At 54.2% G+C, this 20,964-nt stretch overlaps 6 protein-coding genes across 6 annotated transcripts; 3 read left to right on the forward strand and 3 right to left on the reverse strand.

Moving 5' to 3' along the window:
• Positions 1 to 267: 267 nt before the first annotated feature.
• Positions 268 to 3,237, reverse strand: J4E78_008641 (uncharacterized protein; the record flags this gene model as incomplete). Its single annotated transcript, XM_049369241.1, has 1 exon — positions 268 to 3,237. One exon carries the CDS (start codon positions 3,235 to 3,237, stop codon positions 268 to 270), a length of 2,970 nt encoding a protein of 989 aa, XP_049218942.1.
• A 906-nt stretch (positions 3,238 to 4,143) lies between these two features.
• J4E78_008642 (uncharacterized protein) lies at positions 4,144 to 7,324 on the forward strand (the record flags this gene model as incomplete). Its single annotated transcript, XM_049369242.1, has 3 exons — positions 4,144 to 4,201; positions 4,272 to 4,415; positions 4,509 to 7,324. 3 exons carry the CDS (start codon positions 4,144 to 4,146, stop codon positions 7,322 to 7,324), a joined length of 3,018 nt encoding a protein of 1,005 aa, XP_049218943.1.
• Positions 7,325 to 8,412: 1,088 nt separating this feature from the next.
• J4E78_008643 (uncharacterized protein) lies at positions 8,413 to 9,843 on the reverse strand (the record flags this gene model as incomplete). The annotated part of the gene is made up of 1 exon (XM_049369243.1): positions 8,413 to 9,843. One exon carries the CDS (start codon positions 9,841 to 9,843, stop codon positions 8,413 to 8,415), a length of 1,431 nt encoding a protein of 476 aa, XP_049218944.1.
• Positions 9,844 to 13,185: 3,342 nt separating this feature from the next.
• On the forward strand, positions 13,186 to 13,942 carry J4E78_008644 (uncharacterized protein; the record flags this gene model as incomplete). The annotated part of the gene is made up of 2 exons (XM_049369244.1): positions 13,186 to 13,526; positions 13,597 to 13,942. 2 exons carry the CDS (start codon positions 13,186 to 13,188, stop codon positions 13,940 to 13,942), a joined length of 687 nt encoding a protein of 228 aa, XP_049218945.1.
• Positions 13,943 to 14,143: 201 nt separating this feature from the next.
• Positions 14,144 to 16,685, reverse strand: J4E78_008645 (uncharacterized protein; the record flags this gene model as incomplete). Its single annotated transcript, XM_049369245.1, has 4 exons — positions 14,144 to 14,688; positions 14,740 to 15,471; positions 15,522 to 16,532; positions 16,580 to 16,685. 4 exons carry the CDS (start codon positions 16,683 to 16,685, stop codon positions 14,144 to 14,146), a joined length of 2,394 nt encoding a protein of 797 aa, XP_049218946.1.
• A 2,533-nt stretch (positions 16,686 to 19,218) lies between these two features.
• J4E78_008646 (uncharacterized protein) lies at positions 19,219 to 20,777 on the forward strand (the record flags this gene model as incomplete). The annotated part of the gene is made up of 2 exons (XM_049369246.1): positions 19,219 to 19,489; positions 19,537 to 20,777. 2 exons carry the CDS (start codon positions 19,219 to 19,221, stop codon positions 20,775 to 20,777), a joined length of 1,512 nt encoding a protein of 503 aa, XP_049218947.1.
• Positions 20,778 to 20,964: the final 187 nt, after the last annotated feature.

Consider the following 20,964-nt stretch of genomic DNA (forward strand, 5'->3'; position numbering starts at 1 on the left):
CATTACCACGTATTATTAAATCTACACTTTTGCAGTCCTACATCAACTAGAAAATATCCCCCTACCTAACCGCGCACCTCAGACATGGAATAATCAGGCCCTTATACATACATGACGAACCGAAAAAAAATCAGGGGTATAACCTCCACAAACTCCATTACCATGCCACGCTTGAAAACGCCCACTTTTGTTCATGACCAAATACGTACATGCGTAATGAAAACAAGTATACGAGCCACCAGAACAGACCCATAAAACAGATCTTCATCAGTCACTAAGATCGATAATCTCAACCTCGGCCGGAACCGACCGACGCGCAGCAACAGGTTCAGGCGTGGCGCTCGAAACACCCTCTCTGACTTCAGCTTTGGGTATCCACTTTCCATCCTGCCTCACAATGATATGGCGCGTATTTGCTCGTCCATGGGCCTCGAGCTGCTTCTTGACTTCCTCCATGAAGCCATCTACAAAAAGCATCTGCGGCCGGGCGTCAGATTTGCAAATGGGGCATTTCCACTGATCGGCTACGGATGCGTCGCCCTTGCGCGGCCGGGATTGGAGGAACGTTTCTAGGTCGAAGCAGTCGTTGTGCCGACAGGCTTTGCTGCGGACGGGGATGTCGCACATTTTGGCTTGGCTGAAGGGGTCGAAGAGGCCGATGGTGAGGGTGCTTTCGACGACGCTGATCTCGTCGTCGTCGACGGCGGAGAGTTTGTTTGTAATGCCTTGCAGGACTTTGTCTGCGGGGACGCGACTCTGGTTTAGACAGTGTTTTACGATGGACTCGTGGGATGAGACGACCATGGCCTCGATGGCGAGCATGTAGTTGAGATGAGACTTCTCGCCGGACCGTGCCATTACTGCAATTTCCAAAACGTTCTCGCCTTCTTTCAGCAGGCCTGTGAGGTCGATGGGCATGTCTTTTCCATAGTGGATCTTCTTCCGCGGTTCGAGAGGAGTGTCGTTGAGCGTGTAATACGAGTGAGGTATCCAGGACGTATCGGCGACAGCCCAGCGTTCCTCCGTCCACTCAGGCTCCGGCCATTTGACGCAACGTAAACGAGCAAATTTCGTGGTCTCGTTGATGTTCACAGTACCAGGTCCACCCATTTGATCTGGAATAGTTTTCCCAATCCTCTGCATATCATAAGGTGTCAGGGTGATTGTCCATTTCTCAATGGCACGGCCTGGCGAGGACAACCGCGTTGGGGGTTTGAGGAAGTTTTGACAAAATGTGTACAGCGGTGAGGATTTGGATTGCGCACGAAGAATTGGACTTCTGAGATGAGCTTGGTGTAGTCCAAAGCGTGCTGGATTGGGTACACGCTGTTGTGGTTGTTGCCAGCCAGCAGCAGGAAGCAAGGGCCCCCCACGTGGAGGCGGCGCCACCCCTGTAGATTGGGCAGGGCGTGTGGGAGGACGACCAGGCCCACGCGACAGCTGTATAGCAGCTTGTGCCGAACCCTGGTCAACCGATCTGGTCGTGCGCGGTGGCATTTGTTGGGGATGGTTGAAAGGCGGAACAGCGGGCGAGCTGGTTTGTACTCGTTGTGGTTGGGGCTGGGCTTGCACTTGCTGCGGTTGCGATGGAGGGGCCTGGTGGGTCTGTACCTGTTGCTGAGGTTGGGGAGCGCCGTACATATGATCAGCCAATGAAGCGCCGTTCTTGCGAAGGTTAGCCTCGAATGCCTCGACTAGCGCTCTCAGGTTAGAGCCCCAAATTCGCTCCTCGTCGTGTTTTAATTGTTGGCTCTGCTCAGACGTCTCCGTAGCTGAGGAAGCATGCCGTGAGTAGTGGTAGTTTTGATTCTGCTCGAAGACACCAACTATGTCGTTCTCGAACTTTGCAAGCAAGGGTTTGACATTAGGATTCGAGACCACCGCACGGCAAATGCACCGCAGAAAAGCGGTGAAGAGCAGACGCTGGAAAGTGAGAGAATGAACGCGGAGTTCGACAACAAGTTCTCGGACGAGGGGCGGGAATCGACGGTGCTCGCATATCGCCTTCAGTTGGTTGTAGTTGGGCGATTGGTCAACAAACTGTCTGAAAAGCTGTGCTTGGTACTCCCATGTGGCCGGCCACATGGCTGCAATTTGCTGCATCGGGTATGGGAAATGGGAGAAGAAGTGAAGATAACTAGGCGACAGTATATGGTTCGCATCAAGAACATCGTGCAATATCCTCTGCGCTTGTTGTAAACCTGGCAACGACTTCAACCCCGCCGGTAGCATGTGAGGGGCGTGGGTCATCAGACAGTAACATTGATGCATAGTAAGATAGGGCCAGTCTGACAACTCAACAGCGTTCTGCAGCACAAGAAAGCGTTTCCTGTCCTGAGAGTGAGGCGATATTGGGGGTGCTGATGCCTGGAATTGCCCTAAGATCTGCAGACAGTCTTTCTTTGTATACCAGCCCTGGCTCATGAAATCAGGGGCCAAGGGGGTTGTAGGCGTGTTATCAGGCTGTACGGAGCGAGATACAGGCCGGGATATTGGGTCGTGCGAGACTGCTTGTGGCAGCCCATAGGGCGAGTAGGGCTGAGGAGGTGTTCTACTGAGGCGCGGATCTTGGAATTGCATGCCCTGGGGCAGTTGTGGCGATGCCATCATGCCGAGCGACGGGCTGCGATTAACGGTCTGACCCATCTGACCCAGCATGGGACTGCCGATCTGTGAGTAGTGGCCGGACGGTCGACGCGGAAGGTCCGGTGGAGGATTCGTCGGGTTTGCTACCGGCCCTGCATAAGCCTCACTGCGCATCCGCTTGTCCATTTGTTGCGCATATCCTTCGTTGACTCGTTTTGCAGGAGCAGTCTCGTGCGGTGCTGGGGGCGGACAGCGCGATGTCTCCTCGCTTGGCGTGGGCGACGGAAGCACGCGGGCTGCCGAATGCCCGTGGTTGACGCTGTTCTGGTGGGCGACGACATTTGGGAGCTGGGGAGACGTCGAGTTCGATAGTGGCTGCGGCTCGGTCTCGACGGTTGGGCGCGTGATCAGGTTCTCTGCGGGTGCGTGTGTGGAGGAGGGAACAGTAAACCTGGGCTGCTTGCGAGGCCTTCCGCGACCGCGCACGGTGAAAGGTAGTGGGTTTTGTGTGAGTTCGGCAGGAACGATGGGCGGCTGGGCAGGCGCGCTGGAGGGCAGCGGCGTCATCCAGCTCTTCTGTCGGCCCCCAAGGTTGCCCAGCGCATAGTTGAGCGTCTGGGCTGTCGCATCGTCTGGCACTCCTGGGGTCATGGCGTGACTCCCGGTGTGGTACATGCCGCTTTGTTATGTTGTGTATATTCGCTTGAGGGTACGCGCTGGTCGCCTTCGAGTGCTGGACATGGGCGAGTTGGAATGTGGGGAGTTCATGTCGCGCAGGGAGATTGTGAGCGACTCAGTGCATGGTAGGCGCGGCGGGTCGTGGGTGCCGAATGTGGATGTGGAGGGAGAAGGAGTTTTCGCTGTCCAGGCTGCCGCGAGACACGTGAGAGAAGGCGCGACGGGGTGAGGTGAACGTCGACGTCGCGATGGCAGTGAGCCCTCACGACACCCGATGGCATGGCGCACGGACAGCGATGTTTCGCGAACATGCCAGGTCGCTTTGGGCCAAGGCCATGGGCGCCGCCGGGGGCTCTGGACGCTGGACGGCAAATCGTCAGCGGCCAAGTCAGAACCGCTCCAGGGCTGCCCGCTGCCGTACAAACCCACTTTGCCAATAGGCGCAGCGCCTAGTCGAGATTTGCTTTGGAGCGCCCGGTGCGTCCGTGGTTTTGCCAACCGACGTAATTCATATCGCATGCAGGCTAGGTCGCCTACTGCTTCCAAGGATGCACATGGCTAGCTTCATGCCTCTCTGTCCCACCACCCAAGTATAGACACGACACCCCCGGCAGCCGCACGACGACGGGATCAAGCAATATACCTCCCCCCTCGCTCCAAACAACATCGCCACTTTGTTTCATTGCGCACCTGTCAGGCTGTTTCAGGTAGCGGTGGCTCGGTAGCCAGCATTTATAGTCTGCCAAACGTCCGACTGTTGCGCCCGCCTCGCCCGCCGATAGCGCGAACTCCCACGAGGATGAACCACCTGTACTGATCTGGAGACTGCCCGCATACACGCCCCCCGACCCGACCCAGTCTTGGAGAGCAGCTGTAAGCATGGCGCAACGAACCCACACCGAGGGCTGCCGGCCTGGCGATACCCTCGTCGTAGTGCGTATGTTTCCCCTCACCCGTGCTGCCACTGCGTCGCACATGCCAGCGACAGCTGCTGACAGCACTTGCAGACGAGTTCCTCGCCCGCAGTCCCGACGAGCTGAGCCTGAGGCGCGGAGACCGCATCGAGCTGATTGAGCGCGACGACGACTTTGGCGATGGCTGGTTTCTAGGCAAGAACACCGAGACGGGAGAGAACGGCCTGTTTCCTGAAGGTATGTTGCGCTATCGACGGCAGCACAGTAGTGCACATCCCCTATCTGATCGCCATGCTTCTTTTTGCGAGCAACACAGCTGATGTATATCAGTATACACACGGCCAGCACCCAAACCAACGCCCATTCCGACCATGCTCTCGCGCAATCCCTCGCAAATGTCCGTGCAATCAGAAAAACCATCGCCTCAGCCCGGCATGGCCATTTCTGAGCCGCCGACCACCGCCGCACAGCCACCAGCTTCCACGAGCGCCCCTCCACCTTTAAAGTCGGCACCCACAGAGCCCCTGAACATCGCGTCGGGACCAGAAGTTGCTCGCCGAACATCTATACAAAATGGCCCGCGGAGCATCAGCATGACGTTGAGCGGGGAGGCGCCACCAGAAGACGAGACGATAGGAAGCCCCGTCATGCACGAAACGCTGAGCGTCATCGACGAGCACATCACGGGCATGAGCACGCCGCGCCACAGCGCCGTGGGCAAGGAGATACGGTCCAATGACTCGGGAAGCGAATACAGCAGCCACCACCGGCTGTCATACATCAACGGGCAGGAAACCGACGAGGAGGAGCAGAGCTGGCACACCGAGGAGGAGGTCAAGACATGGTCGCCTGCGCGCGTCGCCGAATACCTCGAGGACGCGGGCGTGGAGAAGAAGCACTGCGATGTGTTCCGCGACCAAGAAATCGATGGCGAGGCGCTGCTGGGCGTGGACCGCAACTTCATCTTCATGCAGGAATTCAATCTGGGCCCCATGGGACCACGACTGCGCACGTGGATGAAGATTAACGCCTTGCAGTCCGAGGTCAAGAACGCGAAGGAAGCCGAAGCTGCAAGGACGACCCTTCTCCTGCCGCCTTCAGATAGCCCAGACGAGTTCCCAGCCGATATGGGAAGGAGCAGGGCTGCATCAACTGGGGCGGTCCTTCCTCGCATACCGACGCTCAGGGAAAGCATCGGATCCCGAGGCAACACCAGCCGTCAGCACATCCCACGTGCAGCCTCATCCGCCGGCCGATCGTCTACCATCGACGCGACCTCTCCACTGATCCAGCACACGCCCGCCTCACCTACGCCCGGTTCGCCTAGACGACCCTCCGCTGCTTCCGTCCGAAGTATGAACCACAGCAGACGCCACTCTTCTATCGAATACGGGCAGGGACCACCCACGCCTAGTACGCCCAGTTTAATGAAGCCGCCTACATCTGCACCCATGGCCGCCCACGCACACAGGAAGACGCCATCATTCGACCGCAACTGGACTATGGGTTCGACATCTCTGTCCAAATCCGTACAAGATATCGGCAGACCGGTTTCATCACATCACCATCATGCGTCAAGTACCAACGGAACTACATTCGACTTCCGCGAGGCCGGCTTAGGCTCCGGGGATCTTGACCGCGGCTACTTTTCCGGAGGCGAGGTCGACAACCGCAAGAGTAGCAGGAACGTTCTGCGCAAGAGAGAAAGCGCCGCGAGCCATTCACGCAATGCTAGTTACACGACCGAAGGCGCACAGCGCGCGTCGTTCAGTCGCCGACACAGCCGAATCGGCAGCGCAGATTCGGCTCTCCGGCCAGCGAGTCCAATTTCCGCTGCCGCGAAACAGTACTACGGTACCAGCACCAAAAGCGAGCGCAGCTCTAGTGCATTCGACTTTGTGCGCCCTCTCAAGCCAGCAAGCGAAACGCATCCAACCGTGACCAAGCTCTCATATGATGCGCACAGCATTGACGCCATTGCAAATTCGCCCCACGTCGCAGGTAGCGAGACCTCAAGCACAGGTCGTGCATCACCTTCGCCAGCTGCTGTACCATCTCATACGCGCTCGTTCTTCAGCAGTAAAAAGGGATCACAATCTAGGGGTCTTCGAGCGATATCAGACGCGATAACCGGCGGCGAGAAGGCGAATTTGAGCTCCGCGGATGTTTCCACCACACAACACAAGGACTCACCGATGCAGTCACCCTCGCGGACGGGATCTAGCACACCCTCTGGCACATCACTGTCGAAGAGTTTCGAGCTTGAAAAGGCCGATAATAACAGGCGGTTTACCGCTGGCTCGACCACGCCCAAGGACGCGAAGAAAAAGGCCAAGAAGCATGGCACTAGTGCATATCTCAAGGGCCGTCAGCAAATCACTCCCCAACAAGCCATGGAGAACTGCGACTATAGCGGCTGGATGAAGAAGAAGTCTTCGAGTCTTATGACGACATGGAAGACGCGCCTATTCGTGCTTCGTGGCCGCCGCCTGGCCTACTACTACACGGAGAATGATACCGAAGAGAAAGGTCTCATCGACATCTCATCGCATCGCGTGCTACCAGCGAACAACGAGAGGATGACAGGCCTCCATGCGTCTCTAACAGGTGCGGCCAACTCACCTACATCTCCGCACAATGCCACCATACAGACAACGGCATCTGCGGATAGCGCCAAAGGTATCCCAGGGCTGGAGGAGGATGTCTCAGGCATGTTCATCTTCAAGCTTGTACCACCTCGTGCAGGACTTCAAAAGGGTGTCCAATTCACCAAGCCCATCGTGCACTACTTCGCGGTCGATAGCCTTGCCGTGGGCCGACTCTGGATGGCTGCGCTCATGAAAGCCACAATCGACCGAGACGAAGCCCTTCCCTTTACGACCACCTACCAGCAAAAGACCATCTCACTGGAAAAGGCACGCGCGATGCGTCAACGGCCACCAAACCTCATGGACGAAGACGGAATCGAAGATGCCGAAAGGAAGAGCGAGATCTCGAAAGAGAGCATCCAAGAAAGCACCATTCACGAAGAAGACGAGAAGGGTCTTGCGATCTCGGGCCTCGATGATGCAAAAGCTCTGCTGGCGTACGCCGAGAGTCCCGAGGAACACAAACACGACAGCACCGCAACGGCGATTGCGATGTAGTCGACAAAGCATTGTGTCTCCTCTTCCCTCTCTTCTGATACCATCCCGTTCGATTTCAAGTTCAGTACATGCATTAATACTCGCCCGCTCCCACGGATTGCTGTCATCGGAAACGATAGCAATTGCATCAGCGAGGCTTTGGGTCAGGCGTTCTTTCTAGCGATAGCGATAGCGAAACCCACAACCATTTTTCTTTTTCTTTTTCTCATCAATATACCGTCCTGAAGGCTGTCTAGGTAGTCATCCTTCATTACAACAACATACCCCTCTCTGTTCTGCTTTCGTCGGTTGTTTTGCGATATAGTCATGCGCGCGTCATATACTGCATCTTAGCATTATCGATGATGAGAATCTTTACCTTCACCTGTCTTGCGCTGTCTGTTATCTATGATGGTAGAATGAAAGAGTAGCTTGTCTTTGTCGAGCACAGATAGATGTAGTTAGTGCCTGTATGGAGGGATGACAATGTGTAATAGTACGATTGATAGACTGGAATTCGCGTATGGAGCAAGTGACTATGAGACTTTGCTTGACGTGATGCTGCCGTAATCGCACCTGAGTATCCTGTCCCATCTCTAGCTATGCAATTCTCAGTTTCAGATACAATGAACACCGGAGAACGATGTCGGCAAAGTACTGCACTGATAGACAGCTACTACGAGAGCGTCAAGGAATGTAAAGAGCACTCCAACGCTACATGCGCAAAAGCAGGAATCGCAAGTCCGATTGATGCGCCGGTAAATCTCACTAGTAAGAAAAGCACGAAGAGAGAGAGAGAGGACTCATCATATGTTTTAACATTTGTTTATTTGTTCTTCTTCTTTCCTTGAGTTGAGGTCCTGCGCAGTGCAGCCTTCCATCCATCCATCCATCCATCCATCCATCCAACGATGTAGTATATAGTACTGAAACTTATGAATCTAAAGCGAGTGTCTTGGGGGGGGTATCATCATCTCCATCTGCATTCCAAACAAATCAAACCACACAAAAAAAGCGCAAATCAAACCACCAAACCATGGAAAAAAACGCCAATGCTGATGCTGCTATAACGCAAGACCATCGCTGTTGTTGAGTGATGCAAGGGAATCTCACATCACATTCCTCTTCCTCCGCATCTTAATCTTCAACTCACTATTCTCCCTCTCCTTGGGACTCTCCATTGGTGCAAACCAATCACGGAGTCCACACTGCTCCTCTAGACTTCTGAAGAGATCGTCCACGCGATCAAGCATCCAGCCACTCCGTATCCGCGCACCGGGCTTTGCGTAACCCAGTTTGAAGCTGTTGGAAATGGCGCAACTGCCCTCGTTGAAGGAGAATTGCATGCAATCATCCTGCTCCTCACATAGCGTACGGCAGTGTTCAAAGGACTTCCAGGCGTTGCGCTCGAGTTCGTTGGCGACGGCAGAGTGGTCGTGGGCGTTGTATTCTTTGTCTGCGGACATGTTGTCCCAGGCTGTGACTGAAGGACCGATTTTGGGGCGCACGAGCTCCATGAAGATGTCGCGGTGGCGCAGCAGAATCGGGTGTCTGTTGTACCAGTCCTGTTCGAAAGACCAGAGTTCTTGGATTTCGGTGGGCGAAACGTGGTGATACGTTACAGCCGGGTAGCACCAGAGGTCGCGGTCGATTTTGGAAGTCGCGGGATCGAGCGTCGCGGGGGAGTCGCCTTGGAAGTGGGGGAAGGCGCGGTGGAGGGGGATGTTCACGTCTTCGAGGACTTTGCCAAGAGCGCAGTCGCCGACCCAGTGGGTTTTGGTAAAGTCTTCGTACTCGGAGATGCGGGGGGAGCGTTGGGCGGAGACTTTACGTGCGGCGGGGGCAGATAGGGCGAAGCCTGCGCCACCGTAGGCGAATTCGACTTCGTTGATGAAGAGGTGCTTGCCGATGTAGTAGGACTTGCTGTCATCGAAGTTGCTGAGGAATTCGAGTAGGTTGTTCCAGTTGACGTAGGTGTCGGCTTCCATGAAGAAATACCATTTCGCGTCTGGCTTCTCCTCGAGTGCTTGGTCGATCATGGGGAGGAACTTCCATTTGTCGAGCTGCCAGCCATCGTTGTCGGTTCGCAGGTAGTCACCCTGCGACGATCCGGATAGCGATGTGAGAACTTCTTGTTGTTTCACGCCTCGTCTTCCGTGCTCTTGTAGTTGGTGGTACAGCTTGAAGTCGTCATTCGTCTTCTTCGTCTCTTCGCTAACTCCTTCGAGGACGTCGTGGACGACGTGTCCGTCTATCTCCTCTTCCAGGTCCGAGTGTATAACATAGTGGGGGACGCAACGCAACGTAGTACGGAGGTGCACCGGCACCTTTTCGAGTGATTCGGTGGCCCCGGTTCGCAAGACGACCAAGACGTCATCGGCGAGCTTGGACTGCGGGCAAAAGAGTTCCTGGGGGTGCTCATGCGCAGAAGTCTTTGCGGCGTGGAAGAGCGGCGGGGTGGCCTTGGTGAAGATATTAAGGACGGATACGGCGAATACGGCGCAGAAGATTAGTCGGCATAGGAAGGAGCGATTAGGCATGGCGGTCTAATAGTGGTGGTGCAGCGCCGGGCTGAACCGCGAATAGTCTAAGTAAAGAGTGTAGTAGGTGGAAAGGACAGTATAGTAATAAGAAGAATGAACGTGTGTACGGATCTCGCTAGTGTTCTGATAGAGAGTGGAGATGCGGTGCCGTAGCCATCGGATGCCGGCGGAGGTTGGGCAAAGCGGGGAGCGAGGTAGCAGCGGAGTGTAGTTCGTATGAATAAGGAAAGAAGAGGAAGGTTCAAGGGAGGAGGCATGCTCCTCTTGAGCGACTTGTAGGCTATGGCGATCATAACCTTTTGGCATGACCGTGTGCGCAAGTGGCCGAAGCGACCTGGCGATCAATGCCCCCGGTGTGGATTCGTCAAATGCGCCGGACCTGTCACGGCGTGTCATTCCCGTGCGAGTAGGATCGCCACAAACCGCGGTGAGCAAGGCATGATGATAATGGCGCGTTATGAAGCACGGCGCTGACCTTGCAGCATTGCTGATGCTACTCTGGGGCTGCGCCGTACGAGCTTACGGGGGCGTGAAGCTGCACAGCGGCAGAGTTTTGGGAGTGGTGATGGATGCCGAGGGGCTGGTAACCTGGGGCATGAGGCGTTGCGCCTACCGCTTCTAGCGCTACGTCATGGCCCGTTTCAGGTGGCTGGTTCGGGCATCGCGGATTCGGATCGGCATTTCCTGCTGCCTCATTGTGGAAGTTTGTATCCTGGCGTTGATCTCCATCATCAATCCAAATGAACGCGCGTCGACAAAAGGAGTACCCTCGGGTTGCCCTCACCTGATCTTTGTGAGGGATATTCCATGCTTCGACGTCCCATGGGCAGTTCACGATGCCTCATTTCCGCCGTTCCTGTCAAGTCCACCACTCACGCTACTCCGCTTGGAGTCGTTCAACACTGAAAAGAAATTATGCGCGACAAAGTTCGGGTTGTGATACGAGAGTCCTGCCGATGCGACGGTGGTTCAAACAACGCGCATGAATGTTTTTCTTCTGTCCGCGAAGGAACAGCAGCAAACCACGAAGGGGTCTTGTTTCAATGCCTGTCTTCACACAATCTTCTTTGTCGGCTTCACAACATCCCCTTCCAGTCTTGCTTCTTTGATTCAATAGCCTTGCGTGTATCAACTGTGTATAAAAGCTAACCTCACGACTACTCCTTGTCTTTCAAAAAGCATACTAACTTCCTCAACGCTCAGCGCCCGAATACGACCCAAATAACGGCGAAGCAACGGCAAACCAGTCCAAAAGGAACGTTGCACTACCAAACTTCTACCATGAGTCAACAGTTTTTCCAACGGCAGCAGCCGGGTATCGCTGTCCAATATCCCGAGATTACTCAACGGCAAGTGTGGGCCCTCGCTGCCGGTTATGTACTTTACTTCGTTCTGAGCATTACGGCTCTGATATGGTACAACCGATATGTGGAAGGGAGAGATCGTCAGCGGTGATGCTGAGCGCGCATGGAGAACTGCTGCAAGCATAGAGCTCTGTTGATCAACAAGCATACTGTAAGAGTCGTTGGGTTGGTGCTGATGTTCGACCGGGTCCTCAGGTCACACGGGTTCGACCTTGTTGTTTTCCGAATACCCTTGGTGGCATGAGAGGTGGAGGGCGTTCTTTGGTGTGATATTTTCAACGCTGTTCTTTCCGCTTCTCGCGTCTTTTTGCTGAGATTCACCTTCTACTCGTTGGTCTACAGCCTGAATCATGAAGTCAAGCTTCACAAAATGCAGCGAAGGGTCGCCGCTCAAGAAAGGGCACGCTCAACGGCAGTTTACATATACAACTACGGCTCACTACTCACGTGTGCAACAAGGTCATGGTGAGATGTAAGAGACAGCTTGTCGCACCGTCCCAGAATCATCATATTGCTGAAAGCGTTGAAGAGCGATGTTGGAGTGTGCTGCTTCAGCCGCCAGCTGACATGTTGAACAAGCCAACACGCCCGTCATCTGAGTTGAGTTCATGAGTTCGGTAAGGACCCATTGGAATGCACACCAGGCCACGAATGAGTGGCACCGGAGCGATCTCCGACAGCTCAGTGTCTCCAACCCGCCAAAACAGTCGCTCGGCACTTTACACTTCACCAAAGATCAGGACGGTTACCAGGACTGTGGAAAACGGCGCGAAACTATACAAGATGCATGCAGGCCGTTAGCTGGACGGTAGACAAGCAGCCGCAAGACAGTGGGGCGCCACGCATTTTTCATCACTAGTCACACCGACAAATGTGAACATGGACAAAGGCCGTGGTGGTACTCACCCAAGTACTTCTGCACGAGGGTTCCGGTGACGCTTTGCGATTAGCACTTGTAAATCCCGACTCCAACGCCTCCTACGTGGAGTGGCTTGCAGAATCTGCTCAAGAGCTTGCTCCGGCAGCACTCACTTCAAGCACAACTTCATCGCCTCTCATCATCCGCCTCATGTACATCCCGAGCAGCCGAAGAATGACGCTGCAATAAATTAAATCGCATAAATCAACCAATGAGCGCCCCATCCTTCGCAGCACGCGAAGACCCTTGGCCATTTCCGTGTTCCATGCTAGGAAGAACATCGGTATGATTCTGAAACTGCGCTAAACCGCCCTTTGTTCTCCAACTCTTCAACTCCTGACCTCACGACGTCCTTGTACGACCATCAGCAACTGTACATTAAGCCGCAACGTCCTTCAAAATCAAGCTTTTCGCGGAATGTTTATCAAACACCTCGTATATGCACCCCGCTGTGTCCAGCATCCAGCCAGCCAGCAAAACTCCCGGACGCCTCATTAAACGTGGTGGTCCGGGAATTACGTCCCGGCACTTTACCAGCGAGTAAGAAGGAGCCGACAATAGCGCCGCAATATATGAACCTCGCGTCCTAGTGCACCCATGTGTCGTACACCTCTTTGTCCACTGCCACCGCAAAGCCAAGTTTGACCGCTTACCCCAATAGATGAAAATGATTACTGTGGGCAAGCATGTTTGCTCTTGTTTCTACACGTGTGCAGCGCTAACAGTGGGTGCTGACGTGCTGGGCGTTTCTTGAGATCCAGAAATCATTTCGGCTGCGGCCTTGTGCCACCGGTTGCAAGGGCTCTTAGGGCTGGTTGGTACCGTGTGGGAGGACGGGAAGGTGGCTAGGACAGGCGTTGATGGCATTTTGTGGGGTAGATGGTAAGTCTAGATGATGTTTCGTCATGGGTGTTGGGATGGATGATGGAGAAGTAACTTGGCATATATGGATATATAAACCTCACTGGTCTCTTCCAATAGGCCTGCTCAACGCAACAAGCTCACCGAATCCAACTCCCTTCCCCCAAAAACGATCTTCAGAACCGCCCGCCCACCATGGTTTCCATCAAGCAACTCTCCCTCCTGGCCTTGACCACCGGCTTCGCCACCGTCTCCGCCCAATCCACAGGCAAAACAACACGCTACTGGGACTGCTGCAAAGGCTCCTGCGCCTGGGCAGGAAAAGCCCCCGTCAACAAACCCATCGCCACCTGCGACAAGAACGACAACCCGCTCACGAACCTAAACGCAAAGAGCGGATGCGAGAGCGGAGGAGGCGAGGCATACATGTGCACTGACCAGTCCCCCTGGGCCGTCAACGACGATCTCGCATATGGATTCGCGGCTGTAAAGCTGGCTGGAAAGACAGAGAGTGATTGGTGCTGTGCTTGCTACGAGTATGTCTACTTCTACCCTAACCGCCCTATTCAATGTCCAGGAACCATGACTAACATATCTTCCCTCCAGGATGACATTCACATCCGGCCCCGTCTCCGGCAAGAAAATGATTGTGCAAACCACAAACACCGGCGGCGACCTCGGCGACAACCACTTCGACATCGCCATGCCGGGCGGCGGCGTCGGCATCTTCAACGCGTGTACCGCGCAATTCGGTGCTCCGCCCAACGGCTGGGGCCAACAGTACGGCGGTATCTCGTCGCGATCGGAGTGTGATGGTTTCCCTGAGAAGCTGAAGCCGGGCTGCCAGTGGCGGTTCGATTGGTTTAAGAATGCGGATAATCCGAGTGTGAGCTTTAAGGAGGTTACGTGCCCGAAGGAGTTGACGGATAAGACGGGGTGTGTTAGACAGTAGGTGGATAGATGGCGTGATGAGGTGGTTTGGGTGGAGTGATTCGCTGTATATGATTATGATGGGGGAGACCTCTTGTATATATGAACTTATGAAGGAATGAACGATATGGATCAATGCGTTTGTCACACGAGAGGGGTGCGCGAAGTGTCAAAAGAATGTGCCGAAAACCTGGCAACCCGAAAAATGTATACAACGACCTATCTAATCTTGCTTGGTCGTAAACTCCGTCTGACCAACTTCATGTTCATGTGAGCTCCCCGAGCTAGTCTGCGCCAGCTTCCCATTAACACCCGCAATCGCACTCTCAACAGCCGCCGCCACATCAATATGGAAAAACGGTCTGTTCTGTCCATGTACAGTAGTCACCTTGCCACTCGGCAAACCCTTACTCCTGTTAACAGCACTAATCTCATCCTGCGCCTCCTCGTCATGCAACTTCGCCGCCGAGTTATCAAGAGGCGCGTAGCTGTACACTGGATTCCAGTGCTGGCGCGCGGCGAAACGTTCGCGGTCGATGTATCCGAAACCAGCGGTTGTCAGGGCGCGCTTGGTCCAGCGGCTGTTGATGGAGGCGAAGTGCCATTCTACTGTTTCGGGTGCGGCGTGGCGGTCGAGTTGGGCGCGTACGTCGATGAGACCTTGGATTGATGTTACGTCGACGTTGTTGACGGCGCTGAAGTCTAGGATGATGGCGCGGAGGATGGGTCGGTTATCGTCGACGTTGATTTGTTTTCCGCGACGTGGGCCTTATGAAAGTTAGTATATTGAACGGCGCTCGTTGTTTATGCGAAGCTTACCTGGGTCGTTCCATGGCCGGTCACCGATCTTTTGGTACTTATCGAGTGTTGTTGGGCGAGAGATGGTCTGCGCGTGGTGCACGAGTTCGTCCATGTAGCCTTGCTGGTTGAGATATGTGAAACCCTCGGTGAAGCGGTAGATTAGTACACCGGGATAAGGAGTCTCGATATCGACCAGCGGGTTTGAGCCATCCTTGCGGCTGATTGGGATGAACGCTTCACGGACGGCAGCGGAAGATCCAGGGGCGAAGTGACCATCATCCTTGTTGGCCATTGTCTCCGGACTGGCGATGTAGATCCTAACTCTGCCAAGGACAGCTCCGTGGGTGAATAGCTGGCGCCATAGTAGGAGTGCAAATGAGGCCGCGATGGTGACGTAGATGCCGTTTTCGATGTTCGTGAAGATTGTCACGAAGACACCTGCGAAGAAGATCACTACTTCCAGAGGCGACGTTTCCCAAAACTGGAAGACCACGTTGGGTGGCGTGATTAGATCGCCCACAGCGTGAATGATGACGGCGGCAAGGGCGGCCGAAGGGATGTAGAAGAAGACTGCCGTCAAAGCATACAAGGCGAGGAGGACGATGACTGCAGTGAAGATACCAGCGAGCGGGGTACGGACACCTGCTTTCGACTTGATAGCGGTTCGCGAGAACGAGCCGGTGGCCGGGTAGGCGCCCAGGAATGGACCGATAACATTCGTAAATCCGACGGCGACGAGTTCTTGCGAGGCTAAACGGCAGGGTTAGTACTTCCTCGTCCGAGACACGAGAACGACTTACGGTTGATGACGTAGTTGTTGATGCGCCCAAAAGACTTCGAGATTGCGATGTGTTCGAGAATCAACACGATGATCGTGACTGGAATGTCAGGCGCGATTGCCGAGAGAAGCTTAGTGTCCATCTTCGGGGCTCCAGCGTGTTGGAATCCTCGTGGCACGCGGCCCAAGATTTTGAACTTTGCCATCTTGACATCGTTCTTCGCGTTGTGGAGACCTGGGATGTCCTTGTTGGCAAGCCAGCTGATCATGATGTAAAGCAGAATAACGAAGGCCATCCGTAGTGTGCTGACGAAGAACCAGACCTTTTGCTTCGATGGCTGCTTCTTCGACATGAAGTTGCAAAAGATGCGGACAGCGTAGAGCATGAAAAGGGCAGTCAACCCCATAGCGGCATCCAGTTTTGTGCGTCCAAGGCCTTTGAGGGTGTCGATGATGACCAGGTATGTGGGACCACGTGTGTTGACGCCAGAGATGCCCATGAGCGCTGGTACCTGACCGGCTCCAATGGAGATGGCAGCGCCGGTCATGAACGAGGTGATCGCAACCAGAGGAATAAGCTCGACAATCCTTCCGAGACGGGTGAGACCAATGAACAGGAGAACGGAACCTGCGATGACGGAAAGAGCCCGAGCGATGTCCACAGCTTCGATCTCCGGCTGTTTATCCTGGATCTTGGTGACAATGTTGCCAACAATGGTGCTCATAACGGCAACAGTACCGATTGTGATGTCCTTGGATGTAGCGAAAGCCCAGTAGAGAATGAAACCGACGAAACTGGTGTAGAGTCCATACTCAGGAGGCAACTTCGCCAGCAAAGCGTATGCCATACCTTGGGGAATAACGACAAAGCCAACGGTGCATCCGGCGATAAAGTCTCCGAATAGCCATGTCAGGTTGTAGTGGAAGATCCAGTCCCAGAAGGGAAACAAACTTCTTAGGTAGCGTTTTGTGGCGGTTGCTGATGGTTTGAATCGAGAAAGCCATTCCTTTGCGGTTGGTTCGCGCTCGACATCTACACTTCGTTAGCTACTGCCGGATGACAGACTATACAGTATTTACATGTTTCCACGGAGGATATTGATGCAGCGCCAGAGACCTCGGGCTCTTTTCGGTAGTCAAGATTGATTCCAAGCACCTTGGCTACTTTCTGACCAGCGGACGCCATGTTGGCGGACGTCGTCAGCGAGGGCTGTGTTCTGGGCTCCTAGGGTTCCGTGGATAACAGGTTAGAGAAGTCAAGTAAAGCTCTGGCAGTATGAAAGTCCCCAGAGTCGCGCGCGTTGATATAAGGTAATGAGTTTCTGGAAGACCCGACGTTTTGCCAGACCGAGGGAAGATGGTGCAACCTTATAGCACATTGCGTGAACGAGCCCCCCGTGGAGAAGTAGTGGGAGAATGTAAACTTCGGTCAAATAGAAATGCCACATAGTTCGAGATCCAAGGCGGAGGCACAGCCGCATGTGCTATGGGCCGACGCCATCCCAAGGATTTGACGTCTAACAAGACGGCACATTGCGCTTGGCGTGGGCAGAGTGTGCGAGAGAAGCTTTCCGTGCAAATCACAGTACAGCATTGCTATCACTGCACAGCGCCCGATCATGACGTGCTTTGCATTGAGCAAAATCCTACTCATTGGCAGAAGGAGGACGAGGAATTTGGCAGGCTGGGCTCAGCGAAGCGTTGAGCTTGTGAGGTCTGGGCTTCCGAAGGCGGAGATATGGCGTTTGAGGCGTTGGCGGATCGCGTGGGAGATCTGGGGTCGCTGGTTGGTCATGGCTAGCGTACACCTACAATGTCCCAGACATCATCCGTGCAACCAATCTGTGCAGTTACCTCTTTGTTTAGTTATCTTCGAGTTCTTCAACAAGAGATTACCAACGAGAGGAAGAAAGGTGGACATGCCCAGCCTTGCATTATCTCAACAGACTGACATCTGGTGGGAACTATTCGCGTAACGTTCGCAATTGATGCCAAGTATTGCGACATCTCGGTTGGCGGCATTGGCACCGAATGCGATGCTTACCTGGACAGGTCTACTGCAGCTGCACTAGCGCCCGAAAGACGGCGCTGTAAGTAGGCTGTCACACAGGCCGGCAGCTGTGAAAGGCTAATGCACTGAAACAAATGGCGAGCATGCAAGCGCACCCTTTTGTGTATCTTCGAAAGATTCGGGACGTTCCGCCTGAATGTGGAAATCAATCCGATGTTTCGATGGAAACATTAGCTAAGAAGGTAGTTTTTAAGTGCAAAAACGGAAGAAGATGCAATCTCATTGCTGAGCTCTTGGACGTGGTTCAGAACTCGAGGGTCTCCGCAAAGCCACATTCGGGATCGGTAATCTGGGTAAGGTTTCCAGCCTCATTTGCAGCGTAATAAGCGCCAGATTCACCTCCAGATGCTGTACAACCAGGGTATCGGGTTGAGATCACCCATGCGCGGACTTTCCAGCTGAACTCTTACCTGAATCGCTTAGACTATGCGGAGCGACTTCGTGGTAGCACGCCATCTGAGGCATGTATCACACTCGCGCGGGCCAGCGAATCGACACGCTCTTCAAGAAGAAGCAACTGTTCAGCTACGCACGCGCTCACGACCTAGCGGAATGCCACCACAACCAGCCTATGTCGCCTCTTCAGCCCGCGTGCTACGATGTGTAATTGTCCAAGATGCTTGGATGCCATTGGTTTGCCACGCTATAATGCATGCAACCTGGACCAGCGACGTGGGTTCCAGCAAGCACGAGCCGAGAGTCTGGAACAGTACGGAGTCTGCATGATCTGCGGGTATTCCGACGCAGCATGAGGCCACATCCTCGTGAGGGTTGATGAAGCGAGTGGCGGTTCATCCCGGACGTCTGGCCTTCCCAGCCCTATGCACCTTCGTATGTATATCGCCGAGGGTCTGGAGTTCGTAAGAACGTGGGATGGCCGACTACGACGGGCTGACGGTTGTCCTTATGGGGGTTCATGTCGGTCACCCCCTAGTCGGGCAATGGACGCCCGCAAGGAGGGAGGACTCGAACTTATCGTGGTATTCGTTCGATGGGAGTTGTTGCGGTAATGAAAGTAGTGAATCATGCCGTGCTTGAGCTTGGTAGCGCTCTTGAAGATCGATAATGCGTGATCTGGCGAATGTCAGTACATTTGCGAATTGAGGCGCCCTCGGCTGTGAATGGCGCGTGCGAGATGCTGCGCCAATTGTAGCTCCACGCGAATTCAGAAATTGTGCAAGATCCAAATCCGTCGTGGATAGACATAATGCCGGTGTTCCGTAGTTGATGCGTGAGAAGCAGTCTCGTGTGAAGCCCCCGATGGAGCGCTGAGGCGATCACGAGATTACGTCATCGACCCTTCGCGAAAACCAACACGCGACGCTGACCTCAGCTTGCAACACGCGACAACATGTGTGTCTTTCCGATAGGGCAAAATGCAAGTAAATCTAGATGCACAGCTGACTGATACTCTAAACTCCGTTTCTCGTCGTTCGGTGAAGCCTTAACGCCATGGAAAGTCGCGTTTCGCTCTTCGATGCGTCCACGGGTGCCGATTAAAGCGGAGTGAGGGGTCGAAGGAAGCAACGATGACCTCAGCCCTGACCGGGGCGTAATGTGACATTACAAGGTAATAAGAGGTATATGAACCCTGGATCCAGCAATGGTGGAAGCGCGACAACTATACACAGGTGTGGCGACTCGTGCGATGGCTTCCAAAACCCTTCTTCTCCGGGGCGGTGTCGCTCTGATTCATGATGCAAACAACCACGTCGTTCCAACCAAATCTGATGTTCTTGTCGAAGACGGCAAGATAACGAGAATTGCGCATGATATCAAACCATCTGAGGGAACCGAGACTATCGACTGCGCCGATAAGATAATCAGCCCAGGTTTCATCGATACTCACCGTCATGCTTGGCAGACGCAGCTCAAAGGCAGGCATGCCAATGAGCAGCTGCTGGACTACATGGTGACTGGTATGGCTTCATGTGGAACTAGACGGCCTCATCTTAACAAAGAGCAGGCAACTCACAGTCTTTCCAATACTCGCCCGAAGATGTCTTCTACGGCCAGCTCGCCAGTTTACTGGAAAGCATTGCAGCTGGCACAACCACGGTAGTTGAGCACGCACATATCACCCGCTCACCCGAACACGCCAAAGCCGCCATCGCAGGTACTGCATCTTCCGGCATGCGCTCGGTGTTCTGCTACACTCCAATCTCGCTTGTCAAGCAGTTCAACCCCCTCACCTGGAATCCAAACCTTCTCGAAGACTGGGTTATGAACACCTTTGAGGAGCTCGCCGACAACGGGCCTTTTGGAGACGGAAGGGTAACGCTGGGTTTCGCGTTCGACTTTTGGTTTCTACCTGCGGATATGATCAAAGGCATATTCGCCAGAGTGAACGCGAAAGGCGTCAAGACGATTACCACCCACGGCTCTGTGTCGCTAGGAGGTAGTGTGGTACAAGCAGTATCGGAGCATGGTCTACTAGATGAGAAGATCATCGTATCGCATGGTGGCACGATCGTCAAGGCTGATGCTGAGCTCTTGAAGGCCGCTGGTGCATTCGTGAGTTCGACCCCGAGTTCAGAGCTCCAGATGGCCATGGGGCGATCCTACTGCTTCGATGCCTCATTTCCAGATGGAGGCGTAAGCGGAGATTCGGTCGGACTGCAGGAAAATGCCGCGCTCGGTGTTGATTGCCATTCCGCCACGGCCGGCTCCATCATCGCTGAAGCAAAACTCGGCCTCGGTAATGCGCGAAACCACTACAACGAACACATTATGAAACAAGACAAGATTCCACGAGCTCTTCCCGATAGTCTCAGCGTCGAGGCCGCCTTCAATCTTGCAACGATCAAGGGTGCAGAGGCTGTGAACATGAGCAGCGAGATTGGGCGCATCGCGGAAGGGCATAAGGCAGATCTGGTCATCTTCGATGCTCTGAGTCCTAGCATGGTCGGCGCTGCACAACACGACCCAGTCGCCGCCATCATCCTACATTCCAGTCCAGCAGATATCGAGACTGTCATTGTCGATGGTACCGTAAGGAAGAAGGATGGAAAGCTACTGCCGGTACAGGTCGACAGCGGCGCGAAAGAGATGATCGGTCATGATACTCTCGACTGGCCAAGCATCGCCAGAGAGATTGTCTCAGGTAGGGAGAAGATGCAGAAGGAGATTGACAAGATCGATTTCGACGAAGCATACGAGGCAATACTCAAGATGTTCCACGTCGACAAGACGAAACTGGTAGATTGAGATCTGTAGAGTATTTCCGGTACCGGAGAACGCTGTCTCGATGCTCAAGCCCCGGTTGAAGAGAAAGCATTGGTAGTCTGATCTCCGTAGAGTATGGACAGGGTCAAGATACGCTGTTTCGATACTCAAATCCTGGTTGAGGGGGTTGATCGTTATCACTTGGCTGTTATAGATCGTGGTTTGTATG

Source organism: Alternaria triticimaculans, assembly GCF_023758025.1.
Source record: "Alternaria triticimaculans strain BMP 0046 chromosome Unknown scaffold_16, whole genome shotgun sequence".
Lineage (NCBI taxonomy): Eukaryota > Fungi > Ascomycota > Dothideomycetes > Pleosporales > Pleosporaceae > Alternaria > Alternaria triticimaculans.